The following is a 23,534-nucleotide window of genomic DNA, read 5'->3' on the forward strand; positions in this document are numbered from 1 at the left end:
TCCCTGGTCTGCCGGTGGCGGCCAAGGGGGCAATACCAAAGAAATGGCAGGAACCAGAGGCTTCAACAATTAAAGAATGGTTTAGGAGAGTGGAATTTATACAAGAAATGGAATATTTAAGTCATAAAGAGAAAGGGGGATTAGATAGACATGAAAAGATCTGGGGGATTTGGAGAGAGTTTAAAAAAAACTAGAAGTTTTAATGAGGAAATGATAGAAGGCTGAGGCGAAGTAATAAGGGATAGGTGACAAAGACCATTGGCAACAAGGGTGGGTTGTGGGGAGTGGGGGAGGGTGTGAGGAGAGGGATTGAAAGGATGTTTGCATCTTCTATGCTGTTGTTTTTTTTTTTTTTTCTATTCTCTTCTTGAGTATATAAGGAGAAATTATGTAAATGTATTAAGATGTAACTGTCTGAAATTAAATAAAAATTAAAATAAGGAAAAAAAAATACTGCTTCAAGCCACCATGTTAGAAATGCCTCTTTGTGAAAAAACAATTTTTTTCTAAGAAGTTATGTTAAAGTATAGCTGTTAAAACACAATCTAAACTTGACTGAACATTCTAAGCATAGATGTGCGCACAGGGTGTGCCAGGTGTGCCCAGGCACACCCTAATCACCCTGTGCAGCACAGATTCCCCCTACTGCCCTGGCTCCCCTCCCCCTTACCCTCACAGCTCTTCTGACTTCCCTCCTCTCCTCTCCAGCTGGCTGTTGCTGTGGGGAGGTTTTAGGATGAGTGGGGAAAGGGGCCGGTAAATATATAATTTGTCGGCCCCCTCCCTTTCTGAATGAACATCGTGTGGGATCGGTAGTGTGTGTTTGAGCTTTGGTGTGCACACCCTAATGCATTTGGCTGCGCACACCTATGATTCTAAGTCTGTTATGGACTGGGATGAACAGTGAGCGTGAGCGGAGTATAAAAAGTGCTTGGTACCACTGCAGGCTCTGGTTTGGGATGGGGTAGTTGGCAAGCCAAGGGGTCGCCACTGTTGTGGCATGGAATGCATGGGTTACATTTATCTTGTAATGTTCCATGAACCTTATACCCTGCTTTCTCTAAACTTATATTGTTTCTCCCAGTGATAACCCACGCCAAATCTATCATTTCTCCCTGGCCCTGATGGCATTGTTCCTGTCTGTCTATCCTGCCCCAATCTTTGTTTCTCCCTTGTCCCAAACACTATTGTTTCTATCTCTGCTTCTACTGCTATTGTTTCTCCCTCTGATATCCTTTCACACTATCTCCTGCTTTTTCCCAGCTTATGTTGTTCCTCCCAATGATATCCAGCCCAGTGTCTATTCCTTCTTCCCTGCACCAGATTTTTTTTTTTTGTTCCATGAGTTATTCTGTCCCAAGCCTATATTATTTCTCTTCTGCCCCAAATGCTATTGTTTACCCTTGTGATAAACTGCCCCCCAATTCCCTTTTTCTCCCCTGCTCCAACTGCTATTGTTCCTCCCTGTGATGCCTTGTCCTATTATTCATGGTTTATCCCCTGCCCTTAATGCTATTGTTCCGCATTGTGATATGCTACACCAAGCTTTATTGTTCCTTCCATTGCGACAACTAGTGTTGTTCCTTCTAAAAGAAAAACAAAAAAAACACAATGTCTATTATTCTTATCCTGCTTTAGCTGCAGTGGTCCCTACTTGTAATAACCTATCAAAAATTGTTATTCCCCTGTCCCAACTGGTATTGTTTCTTCCAGTGGCAACCTGTCCCACCTTCCTTGTTCCTCCCCTGCCCTACCTGCCTTTATCCCACCCTGCAATCACCTGCACTCTCCTTCTCCAACTGCTTTGTTCCTCCTTGCGATAACCTGCCCAAAATGCTATTGTTCTCACCTGTGATGACCTGGCCATAATTTCTCCCCTGCTCTAAATTCAATAGTTCCTCCCTTTTTATAAGCAGACTGAAATCTCTGTTGTTTCTCCCCTGCCACAGACTCTGTTGTCAATCCTGTGATAACGTGCCCTTAAAATCCCTAGTGTTTATTCTCTTCCCCAGATACTAATGTTACTACCAGTAATAAGCAGCACCAGTTGCACCTGCCTGTTCTGCTTTGCTCCTTCTTTCTGCCCTCTCTATACCACCACCGATAGTGATCTGCCATGTTTATGTGCTGGATATAGTCACCAGCTATCCAGTTTGCATTGAGGCAACAGGTACCTAGCCTATAGGTACCTGTACATATAAATAGACTACTTTACCCAACAATGATCTAAGTGCAGTAGCCAGTAAAAATATTATTTGCGTGAAGTTAACTATATGCTTCTTTGCATGCCATCCTTATTTATCAAACTGTCTTACTGAATGATCACAAATATGATCTAAAATCTATGGTATGAACAGATTTGGATTACATCTAAGCCATGTAGAAGTTACACAAGGTAACAGATACCACAAACATCATAGTTACAGGAAACTTTGGTAACCCATGCTGGAAATATTTGGACTGTCTACCACTGGTTACCCATTCCAATACATAGATGTACTCTGTGCCATTGGCCTAGCACTTAATAGTAGGATAGACTGTCCATTGATGTTGCTAGGCCCACATTTGAAAATCTCCAGTGGAGCCTAGGATGTCAGTAAGCATCAAACAGGGTTTCCAAACCTTCCCTACTCTATCCAAAAAAAATGGCTTTTTTACAGGTATGGCACTCAGCTACAGGTAATGATGTGATATGACATAAACAAGGATTATAATACTGTATACCGTTTTCAAAAAATGCAACACAAACTATACGTTACTGATTTGTCTCTGAAGAACTGTAGGAGAGCTTGGGTCAAATGAATCAAAAACATCCTGTGCTTTTCTTTCCTTGTTAAATGTTGTAGACTACAGAGAAAAGAGAAGTGAGTATTAGGAAGTTGCAAAAGCTTAGATTGTTTTTATTACTGTTCTACATTACATTCAGCAAATCTGTAGGCTAAAAACTGGACTTTGAAGAGACTCTGTTGCCATCTAAAAAACAAAAACAAATGCAGCCCTGAAAAAAAGGTTTTATTACCTACCTGTCACCTTATGCATCCAACACTTTCGCCCTAGACCCCTGGGTGAGCTAACCACAAATGTGCTGAAGTTGAAACAGTAGAATTCACTGTTTGTGCATGCTCATTATATGGTTAAGTGTTAAAGCTTAAAGTGGTTGTAAAGGCAGAATTTTTTTTTTTTATCCTAATGCATTCTATTCATTAAGATACAAAACCTTCTGTGTGCAGCAGCCCCCCTAATAGTTACCTGAGCCCATCTCTATCCAGCAATATTGTATGAGAGACTCTGCTTTCTGGGACTCCCCCTCCTGATTGACTGAGACACAGCAGCGGGTGCCATTGGCCAATAAGAAGAGAGGGGGTGGGGCCGATTCACAGCTCTGTGTCTGAATGGACACACAGAGCTGCAGCTTGGCTTAGGTGCTCCCATAGCCACCTGCTTGCTGTGGAAGCATTCAGCAGGAAGGAGGGGCCAGGAGCGCTAAAGAGGGACCCGAGAAAAAGAGGATCAGGGCTGCTGTGTGCAAAACCACTGCACAGAGCAGGTAAGTATAACATGTTTGTTATTTTCATACAAAAAAAAACAAGACTTTAGTATCACTTTAATTTAGCTATAAAAGACACACTTTAATGCACCTATTTATTTCTTATGTGCACTCCTGCACAGCCAGGACACAAGTATTCTCCACACTTTCTACAGACACAAGGAACAGTCTTTGAGCTTAGTTTCTATTATTTATTAAGGGTAATAACTTATGGGGGAAAAGGGACTATGGGATGCCCAACTTAATAGCAACAAAACCAGGGACAACTTCCTCCTGATGTACAACTTTGATTGATTCCTCTCCTTAGAGATTGCCTGTCTCTAAGGCTCCGTTCACATGTCAGCGTATGGATCACGGGCAGAACCGCCGCGGTTCCGCCCGCGATCCGGAGATTATTGCAAATGTCCGTTGCCCGTTGATTTGCAATAGACCCCCAAACGCTGAGCGATGTTGCCGTGATTTCCGCCTGCCGAATCGCGGTAACATCGCGAAAAAAAAAATCACGGGACGCATTACGACCAAAAAAGTACAAGAGCTTCTTTGGAGCGTAATGCGTCCCGCAAATTTTTTTGCGCGATGTTACCGCAATTCGGCAGGCGGAAATCGCGGCAACATCGCTCAGCGTTTGGGGGGCTATTGCAAATCAACGGGCAACGCACAGGCGTCCCGCGATTTGCAATAATCTCCGGATCGCGGGCGGAACCGCGGCGGTTCTGCCCGTGATCCATACGCTGACATGTGAACGGAGCCTTAGTGAAAAGATGCAACAGCCCCTTAAGGACAAGGAACTCTCAGTCTCTTTAGAAAGTAGCAAAATTTGTTGTAAACTGCATCCTGGAGTACCTCTAACTCCCTTGTAGACACAGGTCCTGGCTCTACCAACTGCAGGAAATGCCAGCCCATCTGGCTGCTTCTTCACCAGTCTACCCGATTGACTGTTCACCAGTCTACCTGACTGACTCTTCACCAGTCTACCCGACTGACTCCTGGGATCCCTTAGGACAAGGTTAAGAAAGATTTAAGCACACCACTATCTTCCAGAGAGATCTGTTACATGTGGCAGTCTCTCCCCTTGTAAGTCCCTGACTGTGTTGTAGTACTCACACGGTCCTCCTTGTTCCCGCTGCCTCTCAGGGAAGACTCCTTCCAAACTGTTCCTGCTGTCAGGATCCTCACAGGCCAGCCTGAGCTCTAGCCAGAGGCAGAGTGCACCCCCCCCCAGACTAGGGTGTTCACCTCAAAGGCTACTGACAGTCCCCTCAGTACTCCATCTCCATTATCCACCCGCCTCCTCCTGCCAGCATGACTCATCGATACTTAAGGTTTGACCAGGGGTGGACTGACAACTCATGGGGCCCCTGGGCAATCAGAGATCATGGGGCCCCCTGTGTCCACATTTAAGCCACACAAAGCCCCACCTACAAATTGCAGCTCAGCTACATAGAGTGGGCATTTAAATATCTACCACAGCATAGCCTGCATGGAAGTTCCTGGCTTCTTTCTGTAGTGTGTAGCCTCTCATGGGGCCCCCTACTTACACTGGGCCCTCGGGCAGTGCCCTAATCCCCGAATGGTCAGTCCGCCCCTGGGGTTGACTTAGCCCCATGCCAAACTCCCCAGCAGAGACTTACCTGCATGAGTCATCCATCCTAAATACAAGTAAACCCTGACTCAGATTTCATGACTCATGCTTAACCATGAGCCAAACTATGTTTTGCTTACTCTTACACTAGTAGCACACTAGAGGGTGCTACACTTAATACATCACTCATGTATTTCCTAAATATAAGCACTATATATATATATTTGAATTTCACTTGGTATTTGTTTCTTGTGAATTATGATATCCCCTGGAACTGCTCCCAAGCCCCTCCATTGCTCCATGTCACCAGCCATTGGTACAAATCTCCCACAAGCAAAATTACTTCAAACAGTAAGGCTGCATATTGTATATGTACATCTGTAATGTCCTCAACAAACTTTATTTTACAGGGCAAGCATAAAGGGCACTCCACCTCCCACCCCTGCTATCTGGGCTTAGTCTTGTCTGATGACTCTATGACTAGGAGGTACAAAATACGTCAGAGAAAGTCAAGAGGTGGAGTGTCATGTCTGCTTTCCCTGTGCAATAGAAGTTATTGGAGACAATAAAGATTATATTTATGTGAAGCCTTACTGTTTGAAGTTCTTTTGGCATGAGCTTCCTGCCATCCCCTGTATAGCAGAGATCCAACTGTGGAAGGGAGGTATTCATGTGTTAACAAGAAGTATGCCGAAAAGACAGGGCAGAGTGACTGAGGAATAGGCTCATCAGTCTATTGCTTCTCCTTCACTATCCAGTTGTAGCATGGGTAAGGAACAAAAATGTTGTTCCCTAAAGTGGAGCTCCACCCAAAAGAGGAAGTTCTGCTTTAAGGCCCCCCCCCTTCTCCAAATGGAACTTTGGGGGGGGGGGGGGTACCTGGTCTTGATAAGTGATGAGTTTTTGTAGATGCTGACTTTTAATAAACACAAAAATGACTGGAGCTCCTCATAATTAAGAGAATTCAGTTCCCTGGTATCTTGACCCTGCCCCTCCTCTCCTGCTGTGCCATCTTTAAGTATCTTGTGCATGCACAGATGTGCCAAAGGTCTCTTCCAGGTCTTTGGGACCCTGCAGAGACCAGTGGCACATCTGTGCACATGCAGGTGGGGGGTTCCTAAATATGTGCACACAACGTTGGTATCTGGGAACTTGGTACCTGCAGCGTCTTCATGCATGTGTGGAAACCACCACACAAGAGTGCGGATATGCTTCAGGTCTATGCTGGGTTCCAATGTCCTGCAGCACATCTGCACTCATGCAGAATTTTGCAGCACCCATGCACCCATCAGTAGGACTGGCTCCTGAGATGTGTAATGTGGATATCACTCCTATAAACAGATTATTGTCCCGTCCCCGTCAACTCTTCTCTACCTTCAACTCTCTACTTTGTAATCTACTGCCTCCACCCACTAACTCACTCACTGCCAAGGAGATCGCTAATTAATTTTAAAACTGAAGATTTGATACAATTTGTGAGGAGATGCTGTTCAGATACCCTCCACGCTTCACACTTCAAGCCCACAGGTACAATCATTACTTCCCTCATTCAACCCCACTGCTATAGACGAGGTTACTAAACTACTTGCTGACATCCAGCTAACCCCCTTCCCTCTGTATCCTGTTCCCTCGCTAATACTACGCTCAGCCTCTGCCTCTATTCTACACTCTCTAACTCACATCTTCAAACTCTCCCTCTCTTCTGCCATCTTCCCCAACTCTCTAAAACATGCACTAGTTAGCCCCATACTTAAAAAGCCCTCACTGGACCAAACCAATCTTAACAACCTACGCCCCATTTCCTTGCTCCCCTTTTTTATCCAAACTCCTTGAACGTCTGGTCTACAGCCGACTAAGCGACAACCTTGCCGAAAATAGCCTTCTTGATTCCCTTCAGTCTGGATTTCATCCTCAACACTCCACAGAAACTGCTCTCCTAAAACTAACAAACAATCTGCTAATGGCCAAATCCAATTGACACTGTTCTGTACTCCTATGCCTGGACCTTTCTGCTGCCTTTAATACGGTTGACCACCCCCTCCTCCTTAAATAACTCCACACCATTGGTCTCTGTGACTGTACTCTTTGCTGGTTCTCTTCCTACTTATCCAACCGCACCTTTAGCATTACTTACAATTCTACATCCTCCTCTCCTCTTCCTTTCTCTGTTGGGGACCTCGAAAGTTCTGTTCTTGGACCTCTCCTATTTTCAATCTACACCTCTTCTCTGGATCAGCTTCCCATGGCTTCCAATACAATCTCTACACAGACGACACCCAAATCTATTTCTCTACCCCTCAACTCACTCCCTCTGTCTCCTCATGTATCACTAATTTACTAGCAGATATATCTGTCTGGATGTCACACCACTTCCTCAAACTCAATTTATCCAAAACCGAACTTATAATTTTTCCTCCACCATGTGCCCCTTCCCCTGATCTCTCTGTCAAAATCGATGGCACAACTATTACCTCATCTCCACATGCCAAGGTCCTAGGTGTAGTCCTGGACTCTGAACTCTCCTTTAAGCTCCATGTCCAATTGCTGTCCAAATCTTGCCGCCTCAACCTCCGCGACATCTCCAAAATACGCCCCTTTCAAGCCAATGACACAACAAAGCTCTTAACTTACTCCCTGGTCATCTCTCGCCTCAACTACTGCAACTCCCTTCTCATTGGCTTACCTTTACATAGGCTATCCTCCCTTCAATTCATCATGAATGCTGCTGTCAGACTCATCCACCTTATCAATCGCTCACTGTCTGCTACTCATCTCTGTCAATCCCTCCACTGGCTTCCACTCACCCAACTAATTAAATTCAAAATACTAACAACAACTTACAAAGCCATTCACAACTTAGCCCCCAGCTACATCAATAGCCTAGTCTCAAAATACCAACCCAATCGTTTGTTTCCTTCCTCTGAAAATCTCCTGCTCTCTAGTTCCCTCGTCACCTCCTCCCATGCTTGCCTCTAGGACTTTTCCAGAGCCTCTCCAATCCTATGAAACTCCTTACCCCAATCTGTCCTACTATCCCCTACTCTATTAGCTTTCAGGCATTCCCTGAAAGCCCTCCTCTTCAGAGAAGCCTATCCTACCCACACCTAATGACTGTATTTTCATTTTCTCTATCAGCTGATCCCCCACAGTTATAACCTTTTGTTTCACTTGACTCTCCCTTCTAGAATGTAAGCTCTAACGAGCTGGGCCTTCTGATTTCTCCTGTATTTAATTGTTTTGTAACTGTATTGTCTGCCCTCATGTTGTAAAGCTCTGTGCAAACTGTTGGCGCTATATAAATCCTGTATAAAATTAATAATAATAGTAGTAATATCCCAGGAGGCAGTAGGCCGGATTCACATCATCCCCCTAGCAAGAAAGAATATGTTATTGGCTGAAGGTCCGCTTTAACTGCAGTAGAGAAAATAATCTGGGTGCCTGCCCTTTTAGGCAGAGCTGTTCTGTGTGGCAGAGCTATGTAAATTTTAGAACTGGATGGATAAAAAAAAAAAAAGCCTTTAGCAGGTAAAACAGCACCCATGTATGTTTTTCATCTGTGTATTTAGCGGTTTGCTTGGAATTCAGCTTTAACCAATACATTGTTCAGTGTTTGCAAATGCTTAGACATTTTTGTTGCTTTTGAATATTGGCAAGCTGTAAACGAGCAGGCTTACTTGTTTTGTTTGGTATATTTAAATCATGATATTGTCCACATTAGTAATGGCCAAGCAACAACGGGGGAAAATGGGAAGATAAGGAATGTACAGACAGAATTAAAACCCTATTTTATTGTTCTAGTTCTAGATTTGATTGGCAGAAACATTTCTCTCTCTAACCTGTATATTCCCGAGCTGAGGGCACTTGTGTATTGCATGAACATTCAGCTCAATACACTTTATCTGCATCGAGTGCCAGGAAGCAATCTGTGTGTATAAAGAAAATGCTCTAGTATGTACGGGGCTTAAAGTTTGATAATGGCTGTTAAAACCTCCGTATGATAATGTAAATACTAACATTTAAGAAGGCTTTTACTGATCTAAATGTAAATGTAAATGTATTTGACAAATGAAAAATGTGAAATTCTAAAGGGAAACAATTTTATTGTCTACCTCAACTTGTTTTCGCAGCCTATTATTTTCAGACAGAAGATGCTGCTTTTCATCCAAAAGTCGTAGGTTTTCACTTTGTATTCTCCTAATTTCTTTGCTCAGGTCACTTATTTTGGCCTCTCGTTCCATGAGTATTGATTTCAGGAGGGGCATAGAGATATTCAGAGCCCCACTGGATTCTGCAACCTAAAATGCAGCAAAAAGAAAAAAAATACATACAGTATATCAGTTAACCAGTACTGTGCTATGTATAGCACACGTGCATTCACTTTAAATGTATGTCTGCTTGTGCGGTAAAACATAAAAAAAAAACCATAGTATGTCTGTTATGTGTTCCCATTCACACAGCATACCTAAAAATATTTTTTATAAAAATATTTCTCCTTTTCCAGGTGTTTATTTGGAGCAGGCTTTGGGCAGACTGCAAGCCACTCTGAAGAATTTGAAAATAAGAGGAAATTCAGTCTGTCCCTACCGTCAAAGAGTTTCCTCTAAGTAGCATACAATGTAGCTTCCAAGCCCTGAAATCTTTAACCCGTTGTTAAGACAGACTATTGAAATTTAGTTTACAACTAATAACAAGATCTGCCAGCACAGTAAAGACAGGGTTATTTTACAGAGATGTATAGTAACTAAGTAGAACTACTTCACTACTGTACTTAAGTACCGAAAGGCGGTATCTGTACTTTCCTGGAGTAGAATTTTTTTCTCCTACTTCCACTTTTACTTCACTACATTTTTTCAATAATTTCAATACTTCTACTCCAATATTTTTTTTTGTGCTGCATAGTTACTCGTTACAATTATAAAAATTACCACTGCCAGAGCAGTAGATGGCAGGTTTCATGAAGCGCAAAACATGTGTATTATCAGCGCATACGAAAATAGATGCTACTGTATGTATAAATAAAAGCTGCATTTGAAATAATGAAAAAACAATATGATGTTCAAACTTTTGACTTCTTTCTTTAATAACTACATAACAAAGTACTTGTACTTTTACTTTCAGTACTTGAGTAGCAAAATGTTAAAAAAAACTAATTGCAATACTTAAGTACAAAAAATGTTGAATACTTTAGTACTTCTACTCAAGTCACTTTTTGATCGAGCACTTCCACTTCTACTCAAGTCACTTTTTGATTGAGCACTTGTACTTTTACTCCAGTATGGGTTTCGAGTACTTTATACAACTCTGGTTATTTATAGTAAACATAACTCCCCAGCCCCCTTCTTAACATTACATACTAGGAGAAAACTTCAGTTTTAGAGTTTTCAGAAGAGAACAGTAAGCAGCAATTAGTATATATTTTATGCTGTGTAAAAGGAAACATATACCAATTTTAAAGTTGTGTTATCCAAATGTAGCTGCAAAAGTGGAAATACACTTTAAGGCATGGAATAAATACAATTCACAGGCGTATAGCATTGAGTTCTATTGTTCTACAGAGCTGCCAAGTGCTTACTTAAGGAAAAAGCACTTAACCGTTCTAATCCATATTATCTACAGCATTATTATCATCTAATAGATCAACAAATGGTAATCATTGCAACATATGTTTCAGACTAAAAGCATTGTTAGTTTAATATAAAAGAACAGACATAAAAATGTGCACCAACCTAATGATAACATTCACTTTTTTTTTTCTTTTAAATAGTTCTTTTTAAACAAAGAGTTTGGTAACACTCCATGTGCCACTTTTCAGTGAAATTTGCTGGAATCCATTAGGAATTAAAGGAAAGCTGTATTGAGAAGGCATCAAGGTAGGCATTCTAGTCATTTCCTTTTGAAAATGCTAGTTACCTGGCTATTATGCTGTTCCAATGACTAACTCAGAAAAAGGATGCAGATTAGGATTTACAATTGCACTTGGACTATCCAGTTCTGTATTGTAGTTTATTGCTGTATTGTTAGGCCCTCCCAGTATTGAAGCCAACGCCAGCCGGGAAACTAGCATTTTCTGAGAGAGCTGAGTAGTGACATTCTCTGTATTTCTGCCAGTACAAGTATAATCAAAAACATAAATCACTAATTGACACATTCTTTAGTATGGGTCGTCTCCAGGCTTCTGTGTACATTTAAAGGGGGGTCCATTTGTAATTCTTTCTCCACACACTTGTCTTTCACAAAACCTCTTTGTAGAAGCAGGGTATATAACATTTTAGGGAGTTGTGATTCACAAGGACAAGGGGAAACAAACTGGTTTGAAGATATTTATTTTACTGAAAACACCACACAGCAAAAGAATAGGGGTCAATGCATACTAGGAGCAGAGAAAAACAATGCCAGAAAAAGTGGCATACAAAATGTTCATAGTAGCTTGTATTGCACAACCCAGATAGCATGCATTTGAGCTGCAAGTTTGAAAATGACTTGCTAAGCTATTGCTAGACTTGCAAGGCTTTACAAATTTGTTGCACATTTGCAGCAAGTCTGCATTGCATGACTCCAGATCAACTTTCTTTGCAAACAGTCTGCAAGTCTGCTGCAAGTTCTGGTTCAGTTATTTTGTGCAATAGTCATCCCACCACAGGGGTCACTGTGGCTGAATTTACATGCTATAGACTCACCACTGCAACTTTGCTCTTGCTAGAGACTTGTGTCCACGAGAACTTGTGCTTCAAGTGCTCTGCAAGTGTACAACTTAGCAACAGGCTTCCCCTGTGGAGGAACTCTCAGTTCGTTGACATCCAATGGGCATCCTTTCTATCACCATTGGATGGAAAATAAAAACGGCCTGTAAGGCCCTTTCTTGCATCTCACCATTTTGAAAAAATTCTTCCGCTTTATGGCTGTGCTTTGATTGGATGTCCGGCGAATCAGACTAAATTCAGTTTTTTTTCCAGGGTTAAATTTTGTTCTTACTCAGACTTTTTCGGTACCTGGCTACATGTGTCTGCTTTACTGCCCCTCGTGCCCGCCGTGAGGAAGCCCCTTCGGCATCCCTTGTCCTTGTTGCTTATGTTTGTCTGCTCTTTTGGATAAATTGTGTAATACCTCCTGAAGAAGCGGTTTTTACCAAGAAGCATGTAGAGAATTCAACATACTTTCAAAGAGTAACTACATCTCATTAAAGCAGTTGTATCCCCTGTGTAAAAAAAAAAAAAATAACCTGCAGGACAATGGCATAATGTGCTAGTATGCATCGCATATTAGCACATTATGAAATACTTACCTTAGAATGAAGCCCCCACACCGTCGCCTGTGTCGGCATCTCTTCCGGGTTTGACGGCTCCAGCGTTGCCAGTGGCCGGAGCCATGATGATGTCACTCCCGCGCAAGTTCACTTTCCGGCAAGGAGCTCTGAAGGTCCAGCAAGATACGCCAGGCCTTCAGAGTGCATGCGCCACTGGTGTCAGCAGCTGCATGCAGGGTGAATATCTCCTAAACTGTGCAGGTTTAGGAGATATTAATTTTACCTACAGGTAAGCTTTATTATAGGCTTACCTGTAGGTAAAAATTAAAAAGCGGAGTGTACTACCGCTTTAACAAACAGCTTGGCTTATTAAGAATGTTTTTTCAAGTCTTTAATTGTTATACCTTATCTTTGTGGAAATGTGTCTTTGCTTTTTAACTATGGATTATTAAATTTGAATATTTTTTGAATATTTCATTGTTATCCTTGGGTACCAAGATAGTCCATTCATTTCTGTGTTAGGGGTACACGAGGGGTGCTCCTTAATTTCTTCTCTTCGATTTCAATTGTAAGGATGATGGCCCCCCCCCCATTTACCTATTATTTGTGTCAACCTTCAAGGCCTTTATCCTAATTCTATTGCCAGAAAAAATGTGCAGCAAGTTAACAGACTTACAAATGAGTTTTCAAGATCAGTTTTCAGGCAGAAAAATGCTAAGCTCTCCTAAACTGTGTACAAAAATGCTATGCATGAGCATTTTTTTCCTGCCAGAACTGTCATTGTTTTTAAGACCAGTGTGCATGGAGCCCAGGGGTGGATCGGGGGGGGGGGGGGCAACTGCCCCCCCTCCCCCCAGTGAAAATAGTGAGACGGTCAGCGGGTGAGTAGGCGGGCAGGCAGGCAAGTGAGTGGGTGGGCATCACCGCAGTTCAGCTTCTGACAGGACACCGCCCTCACTGTGCAGCCGTGGGCAGCAGAGAGATTACATTATCTCTCACTGTCCCGCCCTCGCTCTGGGACACAGCTACTGGCAAGTGATAATTCGCATCTGGTGGCAGGTTGACGTGGAAAGTGACAATCCACATCTTGTGGCAGGCGACATGGCAGGTTATGTGGCAGATGACAATCCCCATCTTGTGGCAAGTGACAATCCGCTCTAGGTGGCAAGTGAAATGGCAAGTGACAAGCTGCATCTGGTGGCAGGTGAGACGGCAAGTGACATTATCAAGTCCAAAGTCTGCGCAGCCCTCTAATACTGCTGCTGATTTCATTTTCCAGCAAAACTTGGCACCTGCCCACACTGCCAAAAGTACCACTTCCTGGTTTAATGATCATAGTACCGCTGTGCTTGATTGGCCAGCAAACTCGCCTGACCTAAAGCCCATAGAGAATCTGTGGGGTATTGTCAAGAGGAAGAGGAGAGACACCAGACCCAACAATGCAGAGGAGCTGAAAGCCACTATCAAAGAAATGTGGGCTGCCATAACACCTCAGCAGTGCCACAGGCTGATCACCTTCATTCCACACTGCTTTGATGCAGTAATGCATGCACATTCATGCAAATGGAGCCCCGACCAAGTATTAGGTACATAGTATACTGTACATGCACATACTTTTCAGTAACTCAATCTTTCTGTATTAAAAAATCCTTTTTTTTTTTATTGGTCTTATGTAATATTCTAATTTTCTGAGATACTAAATTTTGGGTTTGCGCCTATACATGTAAAAGCTGCAGAGACTTTTCGCAGCACCCCAGTATTATCTGCAGTTCAAACGTTAAATTTTGAGAGCCTTCACAGTGGGAGCACATGCATTCTAATAGACAAAGGGCAGGTGTGCCTGGAGGGAGCCCACTCCTCCTTAAAGGCTCATGGGCACACTGGACACCCGGCATATAGCACAATGGCAACGAAGGTGTTCAGTGCATCCCCTCACCAGTACAAACAAATGGCCACTGCCCCCACCCAAACAAATGGCCACTGCCCCCAGCCAAAGAAATGGCCACTGCCCCCACCTTTAACTGGCCTTTGCAGCAATAAGCAATAACATAAAAGGGTGACGCATGTCAAAGAAAACAAAAGAAAACTCCCAGCTCTACTTACTGACCAGTCTGCAACCAGCTGAATTATCCTGTCTAACAGGCGTTAAAAAAGGGGGTTTAGTTAGTGCTGACAGAAATAGTCTGCCGCTTTTTTAACAAACATATCACTATAACGTAATAAAACATCGCTTCTAGTAATGCTCAAGCACAACCCAAATTTTAGGTTTACCAGAACTACTCTTCCACCTCAAATACATGTTGGAAACCAGGTAATAGCTAAATAGGTAAACATGTCTGAGAAACTTGATGTTCTCCAGACTTGTAGGCAGGTGGAGGTTTCCCTCCATGTTGTAGGTGGCACGGTGCCATTATTATGGATGGAGAGGAGTCTGCTAGGGGAATTGTCCCTATTGTAGACTCCGTCAGGGTCTCAGAGAAGCCAGCTGTCCGACTGGACACTGCAATCTCTAAAGACCTCAAGCGTCCATCTTGACACACACACATATACATAATCATATATATATATATATATATATATATATATATATATATATATATATATATATTACTACAATCAAGGACTGTATTTGGTTGCTTCCTGACTGGGTACTTTGGGCCTAGGATGCCCCTACAAACTGGATGCATGGCTCTTATATTTTGGAATACTTTCTTAATGAGGATATAGTTGTTTGTGTGTTAGATAATACCTCCTTCCTCAGAAACATCACCCTCATGACGGGACAATATTGAACGACTCTGGTGTATACCCTACTAGACTCTAGAAGTGTGGCAGCATAGTTGTTATTTTTCTTATTTCCTTTTTCTAACATGATTTATCAGGTACTTAGAATCTGTGTTGATCTGGAGCGGTTCTTTCCCAAACTTTCCCCATCAGTAAATGGTGTACAGTATGTCATAGATACTACTATATATATATATATATATATATATATATATATATATATATATATATCTTCATAGGGCTTCCATGGATGTTCAAATAATTATTTGATATATAAAAAAAAGTAGAAATATAAAAATATATCTGACTCTATGAGCCGGTTCACATACAGGCGACCCGACTTCCCGGGGCGACCTGTGAAGTCGCGGTGCGCAGCTCGCTCCGCGACCTCGGAGCCGCATGCAGGGACTTCATATCATTGAAGTCAATGCAGGTCGCTCCAGATCGCCCCAAAGTAGTACAGGACCCTTTTTTTTAAGTTGGAGCGACTTGTGTCGCTCCTATTAGAACGGTCCTGTGCTACTCTATGGCAGGCGACCCACGGCGACTTGTCAGGCGACCAGGTCGCCTGACAAGTCGCCCCAGTGTGAATGGGGTCTTATGCAGCTGTTTAACACACAGTTTAAAAATAAATAAATCATAAAGACCCAAAACAGGAGTAAAAAGGGTATACTTCATAGAAGAACAAAAGTTAAAGTGTATGTTCATCTAAAAACCTGTTTTTTTAAGGTTTTGATGAATGTGGAAGGATTTGAAACCATGTTGGGTTTTACTGTTTTCTAGGGCTCGATTGAAGATGTTTCCCTTATCTATTGTCACAATGACAACAGTTTCACCCAACAGGGAGTGAAGAACGTTCTCCAATAGCAACACAGACAGAAATAATAATGCAGTTTTTTTGTCCATTTTGAAGATTTCTCCTCATTTAATGCTTGGTGAAATTATTATTACCGTGACAGTAAGTGAGGGGAAATCTCTCCAATGGAGTCTCAAATAGCAACACAAACCTAACAGAGGTTCTAATCCATGGGTGCTCAACCTGTGGCCCTCCAGCTGTTGCATAACTACAAGTCCCATCATGCCTCTGCCTTTGGCAGTCATGCTTCTACCAGTCAGCCTTGCAATGCATCATGGGACTTGTAGTTCCGCAACAGCTGGAGGGCAACAGGTTGAGCACCCATGTATCCTTCTCTACGCTATCCAAAATGTTTAACTTTAAGGCCCCTTTCACACAAGTGGACCGTTTGGATCCGCCTGTCCGTTTTTCAGGCGGATCTGAACGGAAGCCCCATGCATTTCTATGGGGCATCGGATGTCAGCGGAGACATGTCCACTGACATCCAATCCGATCCGTCAAATCCGGACAGATGGAAACCCTATTTTCCATCCATCTGGCGGATCGGATGAGAACGGACAGACGGTCTGTTCTCATCAGATTCCCCCATAGGGAAGAACTGGGACCTGACAGCTCTCTCCGCACACAGCACGGAGACACAGCCGACGGACTACCGTGTGTGAAAGGGGCCTAACTGTGACTCAACCTGTATTAAATGACTACTTGAAAATAGGTTATACTGACTGAATTATTATTTCAGCTAGTCTGCTGTGTTAGCGTTAGAATTCTCAACTAGGATACACATAGTCAAATTTTTCTGCCAAAAAACACATTGTTTAAAACTGCCACCTTTAAAATGCCATTATAAAATACATTACAAATACAATACAAATACATTTTTTTTGTGTTTGAATTTCAAGGTTTCCATCATTTGTTTGTTTTCTGCAGATATTGGACTTTGCTGCCCTGCCTACCAATTTCTCAGACAGCAAAAATGAATTTCGGGAAACAGTTGGCACAGATTCCACTGCCTGCAAACCACCTCTTTTTTTTTTTTTTTTCTTCAAATAACTTTTTATTGAAGGTTTTGTCATTTTACAGAAAACAACACACAACAAAAAAAAAGGAAAAAATACAAATAAAATAATACAATAACCAGTACGTGTCTTAACATATTTCTGATGTTATCATACAATTCCGGAATAAATACAGAGCAAATACTGGCAATAAAAGAAAACATTTAGACATCCGAAGATTATTGGGTTAAGCAAATAAATTACATGCCCCACTTCTTTTTTTAGTGCCTTAAAGCAGTATTAAACCAAAAACGTAATATATTGCAGCTTCCCAATCATTAGATGTGGTGCCTGCATTAGATTCCTTTTTTAGGCTTTTTTCCCCTCTGTTTTCATCTGGTGTTCAGACCAGTAACACACCTCCTGTATTAGAGTGCCTCCACTCTGGATGAAGGAGAACAGGGGGCACTTTTGGATAGCAGCATTGATAATCTAGGGGGAGGGTAGTGTTAAATGTATTAGCAGCTGTAGATACACTAACAAATTGCCAAACTCCAGCAAACACAGCAATTACTCAAGCAGTTACAGAAACAGATTTATTTTTCTTTTGGGATTAAGGTTTTACATTAATTAATAAAAGCAGATCATTGTAAGCACCCCTGTCAGTGGTAAATAGTTTGTCTCAACACCTTTTCCTGATATATTTGCAGGACAGCTTGTTCTGTAGAAAAACAACAGACTTAGTGCTGGTTCACACTACCGCGACTTGTCAGGCGACTTGATCGCCTGACAAGTCGTGCTCCATTCTGTGCTATAGGAACCGTTCTAATAGGAGCAACTCAAGTCCCTCTGACTTAGAAAAAGGTTCCTGCACTACTTTTGACCGAAGTCGGAGCGACTAGCATTGACTTCCATTATGTGAAGTCTGTGCAAGTCGCGCCAAAGTCGCGGTGCACGGCGACTATACTAGTCGCCCCCGAAGTTGTGTCGCCATAGTCTGAACCGAATCTTACTGGACAGATCAACAGATTAAAATAGAAGAAAAAAAAAGCAAAAAAAAAGAAAACTATTACAGCCATCACATGGAAGGGTTGGTAAGCTGCAATATAATAAATGTTTGCTTTAAAAAGAATGTGTTTTTTTTAATTTACTTTATTTCTTTAAAAAGGGACAGTTCCAAAAATCAACATTTTTAAAAGCATTTTTTGATTCAGTTAAGTATGGCCCTAAGTTCGCTTCTTTGATGTAAAGCGTGTTATTCTAAGTTCTGTAAACAAACAAATTAGTCATCACATTGACTCAACCCCTATTAGATTTCCATAGTGCTCTGGAAATCCTTTATCAGATTAGCCATTAATTTGTACGATAAATATTGTATATTAATAGTTCAATAAAAAAAATATGTAAAAACAACAATTTTCAAAATGTATAATCTTTAAAAAAAAAAAAAAAAAACTAAAATAAAATGGACCTTCTGAATTACCAATTGCTTTTCATTGTATCTTTTAAATGCCATCCAATCAAAGCAATGGATACACATCTCATTGGTTTAGCTTAGTTTTTCTACTTTACCATCAAGCAAGAAATGTTGATAGTCTGTGTGGAAGACAAAAGTGTCTAGTGTTTACACCACAATTTGCCTACTTACCAGCACAACTGAACCCACATCTATGGATTTATCTGGCTCTGATATACAGGTAAAACAGCCACATCCAGCAGCATTTCAGCACAAAATCGCTTTGTATGCAATGTCTGCTCCTTCTTTTAAACATTCCAATATTACCATTTAGAACACAGTCACTTTATACACATGATAAGTAAGATATTTTAAATATGAGGAGAGAGATCATTTTTATGTCTTATCAAAAATATCAGCTGGATGTAAAAGCTATTCTTTCCCCATTACCTGCATTGTGCAGCTTTAAGGTTCTTTGTCATTGTGCAGCACCCAGTGTCTTTGTTCAGCCTAGCTATACAGCTGCCTGCATAAGGACTCAGGTGGCTGCTGCCACTTCACAAAATGATTGACTACGGCCTAGCAATAACAGTGCCTTCATATATAGGTCACATAAATTCCCTGAAAGCCAGGTTATTTATATTAGGATAAATCCTACAACATAGAATGTGTATCTGATGCACCATTATAGAGCAAATGAATGTAAAGAAAGCAAGTCAAAAGGTTTCTAAAAAGCTCTATACACAAAAAAATAAAACAAAAAATAAAGTATATGCATACCGAATCATTAAAATCTCTATTGCGTTAGTAATTTACTTTAAACAGCCATTGCCAATATTTTAATTCTAGTTATATTAAATATTTAAATTTTATTAAAGCAATATCTGGTAGACCCTCCACTAAGAATTTATTCAGGCACTTTCTCTTATGGGATGACAATGCTCTGTCCCTGTCCAGTTGTGTTCCTGTGTTGTCACCCTAGCAAAAGGGCTTCCAATAAGGACTGCAAGTGCCAGTTTCAGCAAACCTTGGGGTTGATTTATTTAACCCCTTGCCGACTGCCCGCTGCAGATTTACTGAGGCAGGCTTGCTCGGCTGCGCGTAGGGGTACATCGGTCTCGGGAGAGGTACTGGGGGGCGGGCCTGCACAGCCAGCGGTATGCTCTCGCCCCCACTAGGCAGTGGGAATGCCAATCTATGGGACCAGTGGCCGCCATTGCCGCCGGGCACCCACGATCGCTCCCGGCTGAGAGAGAAGAACACAGCTGACCGTTCTTCTCTCTGAAATGATCACAGAGTGCCTGTAATCCTTCTATACAGGAACACAGGTCTCTATGATCATTTCACAAGTCCCTCCCCCCCACCGTTAGAAAACACTCCCCTAGGCTCACATTTAACCCTTTGATCAACCACTTCCCTGCCAGTGTCATTATTACAGTAACAATGCATATTTTTAGCACTGATTACTGTAGTGATGTCACTGGTCCCCCCAAAAGTGTCAAAAATGTCATTTAGGGTTCGATCTGTCCGCCGCAATGTCACAGTTCCGCTAAGAAACGCTGATCGCCGCCATTACTAATAAAAATAAATAAATAAAAATGACCTAAATCTTTCCCCTAGTTTGCAGACGTGATAATGTTTGCGCAAACCAATCAAAATACACTTCCTGGGATTTTTTTTATCAAAAATATGTAGCAGAATACAAATTGGTCTAAAAAGGATGAAAATTTTTTATTTTTTTTAGGAAATGTGTTATAGTATAATGTGAAATGTATTTTTTTTTTTTCAGAATTGTCACTCTTTTTTTGTTTATAGCACAAAAACTAAAAATCGCACAGGTGATCAAATACCACCAAAAGAAATCTCTATTTGTGGGGAAAAAAAGGACATCAATTTTATTTTGGTACAGTGTTGCATGACCGCGCGATTTTCGGTTAAATTAGGGCAGTCCTGAATCGCAAAAAATGGCCTGGTCATTAAGGGGGCAAATCCTTACGGTCCAGAACTGATTAAAGCATAACTCAATTTTTGTTGAGAAAAAAAACATTCCCCTTTGGGTGATCTATGTACATTGCAAGGATTTTAACAACCTTTGTTGCAGATTCCTACCTTTTGTTATTCTAAAGAAATCATTGATTGTTCCTCTGTACCTCTGTGCTGAGTAAGTCTAATGGGAGTGGTTTCATAATTATCAATCAGCTGTGCAGCTGCAGGGCACTAATGAGGAAATCTGCTGGGCCTGCATCCCTTTAGACGTGTTCCTATTGGGAGTATCTCACCAAAAATGACATTTTTGTTCCAGGAGATGCCTGAAATCTGGCTTGTATCTTAGGCAGACTTCTGGGAAAATCAGTGAGCCAATCACACAAGCAGGAAATTATATTTTTGGGGGGCGTTCTGTATACGTTCTGTGTACAGAACACCTCCAGGTAGCCATATTGCATTGCATTTTCAGAAAATTACAGCGGTTGCAGATTGAAAAAGGAAAGGTCATTTTTAATAATATTCAATTACAATATGATTTGTGTCACAATTGTATATGCTATATTATTTTTTCTTTATTTGTAATTTTTTTTATTTTCCCCTCACAAAAATGACCCTTTAAGGCTAATAGGCCTTTAGTACAGCTAAAGGGAATTTGCCCCAGATCTTAATGAATGTGGTGAAATTTCAATTTGCAAAGAATATTGAATCACAGGCAAGGAAATTTTTTTTTAAAAATTGCATTTTTTGCTTGCGCATGATTGGATGTTGGAAGTCAGCAGATCTCAATTACCATGCACAGTGCAACTTCCATTGCAAAGTCTATTTGTCTTTAGCCAATCAAATGCAGGGATGACATACTGCTATCACCATCAGAATACACATCCTGATAAAAGCCATTAAGCCACTCCTGGAGTGCATTTACAAAGAAATGGCTGTAAAAAGGCTGCAGGAGTAAATTGGTAAACAAAAAAATGGTTATTAAAAAAGAATAGCGCGCAAATGCAAAAGAAATTACTACCAAATCTGAAGAGAGTCCATAAATAAAAATGGGGGTTTGGTCCCACCATATGGCCATATCGTGCTCAAGCCCACTACTGCGTCAAAGTACCCCATTATCAGTGGGTCCTACACTATCCGTGAAAAAGAGATGAATCCAGCCTTTCTAACCCTTGGAGATAATACTCCTTGCTGGGAAAGCTGTGCAAATGCACTACAGGGGACTCCTCCTATATCCACTTGATGGTGGACACTGATTGAGTACAGGTGTGTGTGGGGGGTGGGGAGGGCTGCTCAACCTCGATAGTCTGGTCAGACCGAATACATAATAAACAGGCAAAAATGTCTGGCTGGATTCATCTCTTTTTCATGGATAGTGTAGGACCCACTGATAATGGAGTACTTTGACGCAGTAGTGGGCTTGAGCACGATATGGCCATATGGTGGGACCAAACCCCCATTTTTATTTATGGACTCTCTTCAGATTTGGTAGTAATTTCTTTTGCATTTGCGCGCTATTCTTTTTTAATATACATGTCTTTTGGTTCATAGCTGCAGCAGCTTTAGAAATACATGGGTATGCTCCCCCAAATTTTTTGCCTGTTTATTATGTATTCGGTCTGACCAGACTATCGAGGTTGAGCAGCCCTCCCCACCCCCCACACACACCTGTACTCAATCAGTGTCCACCATCAAGTGGATATAGGAGGAGTCCCCTGTAGTGCATTTGCACATCTTCCCCAGCAAGGAGTGTTATCTCCAAGGGTTAGAAAGGCTGGATTCATCTCTTTTTCATGGATAGTGTAGGACCCACTGATAATGGGGTACTTTGACGCAGTAGTGGGCTTGAGCACGATATGGCCATATGGTGGGACCAAACCCCCATTTTTATTTATGGACTCTCTTCAGATTTGGTAGTAATTTCTTTTGCATTTGCGCGCTATTCTTTTTTAATATACATGTCTTTTGGTTCATAGCTGCAGCAGCTTTGGAAATACATGGGTATGCTCCCCCAAATTTTTTGCCTGTTTATTAAACAAAAAAATGGTAACTCAAGAGTTTTTATAAAAATTAAGAGAAATTAAAATTGTTGCTTTTAATAACTAAGCAAAAGTTTAAAAATTGTGCATATATTTAATACATAATATTATTATTAATACTGTACATCTTTTTTCTTTATGTTTGAGCAAAACTTAAAGGGTGTTACCTGAAAATGATTAGGTTTAGTTTCTTCAGAACCTTCAAGATCTGCGTCTGTGGCCTTTGTCCACTGATGGTAGGCTTCCATTTCTTGCAAATAATTCTGTAACTGTTCCCCTTCTGATCTGCTATGTTCCGACATTGTAGCAGCTTCTAAAGCACTGTGAGATAATGATGGGGAAGCAGTGAAGGATGTGCCCTGATATTCCTCTGTGGTCTCTTTTTGTAATTGTCGCCTGGATTTAAAGTTTATTTCATCTCCTACAACATCATCAATTTCGGAACTCTCAAGTACATTTTCTTTGCTTGGCCACATTTTATACTTAATAGAATGTGAAGGAGATACCAGAGCATCTTGGGACTTGCTCGATTTTACTGCCATCCATCCAGGGTTTTGAACTGATGTTTGAGACAATATGCTGTCAACTGAGCCTCCTAATTTATTCTTTGATTCTTTTAGTCCTGTGTGTTTCCAGGTGCTTATAGGAAGATCCACAATGTCATTATTATTTTTGTCCTCTAAGCTGATAAATCCTTCAAGTTGGTTATTTACTCTGTTTGACATATGCTGGTCTCCACTAAAACTAATATCATCCATACTTCCGAAAGATAAACTTTTTTTTGGTTCCATTTCAGTCCTTACTGTTGATGGGTAATAAGTGTGTCATGGAACAATCAAGCCGAAAATTCTTTGCTTTCAATACTGCAAAACCAAGTGAATACACTGTATGAATATTAGAAATGTTGCTACTTAAAATGAATTATGAAAGTAGCTCATCAGAATAAACAAACCTAAACATGGATTCAGGTTTCTTCTTCAGTATAGTTTAAAACTGGCAACATATCACTGTCTACCATTTAAAATATACATTTTAATGTTGAATATTCC

General features: G+C 41.2%; 1 protein-coding gene across 1 annotated transcript in view; it reads right to left on the reverse strand.

The window, feature by feature from the left end:
- Positions 1 to 23,276, reverse strand: part of LOC309547479 (uncharacterized protein) — a gene marked incomplete at its 5' end in the record, with an annotated part of 85,480 nt that extends 62,204 nt beyond the window's left edge. Inside the window, 3 exons of the mRNA XM_082247344.1 lie at positions 2,760 to 2,847; positions 9,239 to 9,424; positions 22,653 to 23,276. Of these exons, the coding sequence (XP_082103470.1) occupies positions 2,760 to 2,847; positions 9,239 to 9,424; positions 22,653 to 23,276 (898 nt within the window). The remainder of the gene's footprint in view (positions 1 to 2,759; positions 2,848 to 9,238; positions 9,425 to 22,652) is intronic.
- Between the last annotated feature and the right edge of the window lie 258 nt (positions 23,277 to 23,534).

Source organism: Pelophylax lessonae (assembly GCF_965119305.1).
Source record: "Pelophylax lessonae genome assembly, chromosome: 2".
Lineage (NCBI taxonomy): Eukaryota > Metazoa > Chordata > Amphibia > Anura > Ranidae > Pelophylax > Pelophylax lessonae.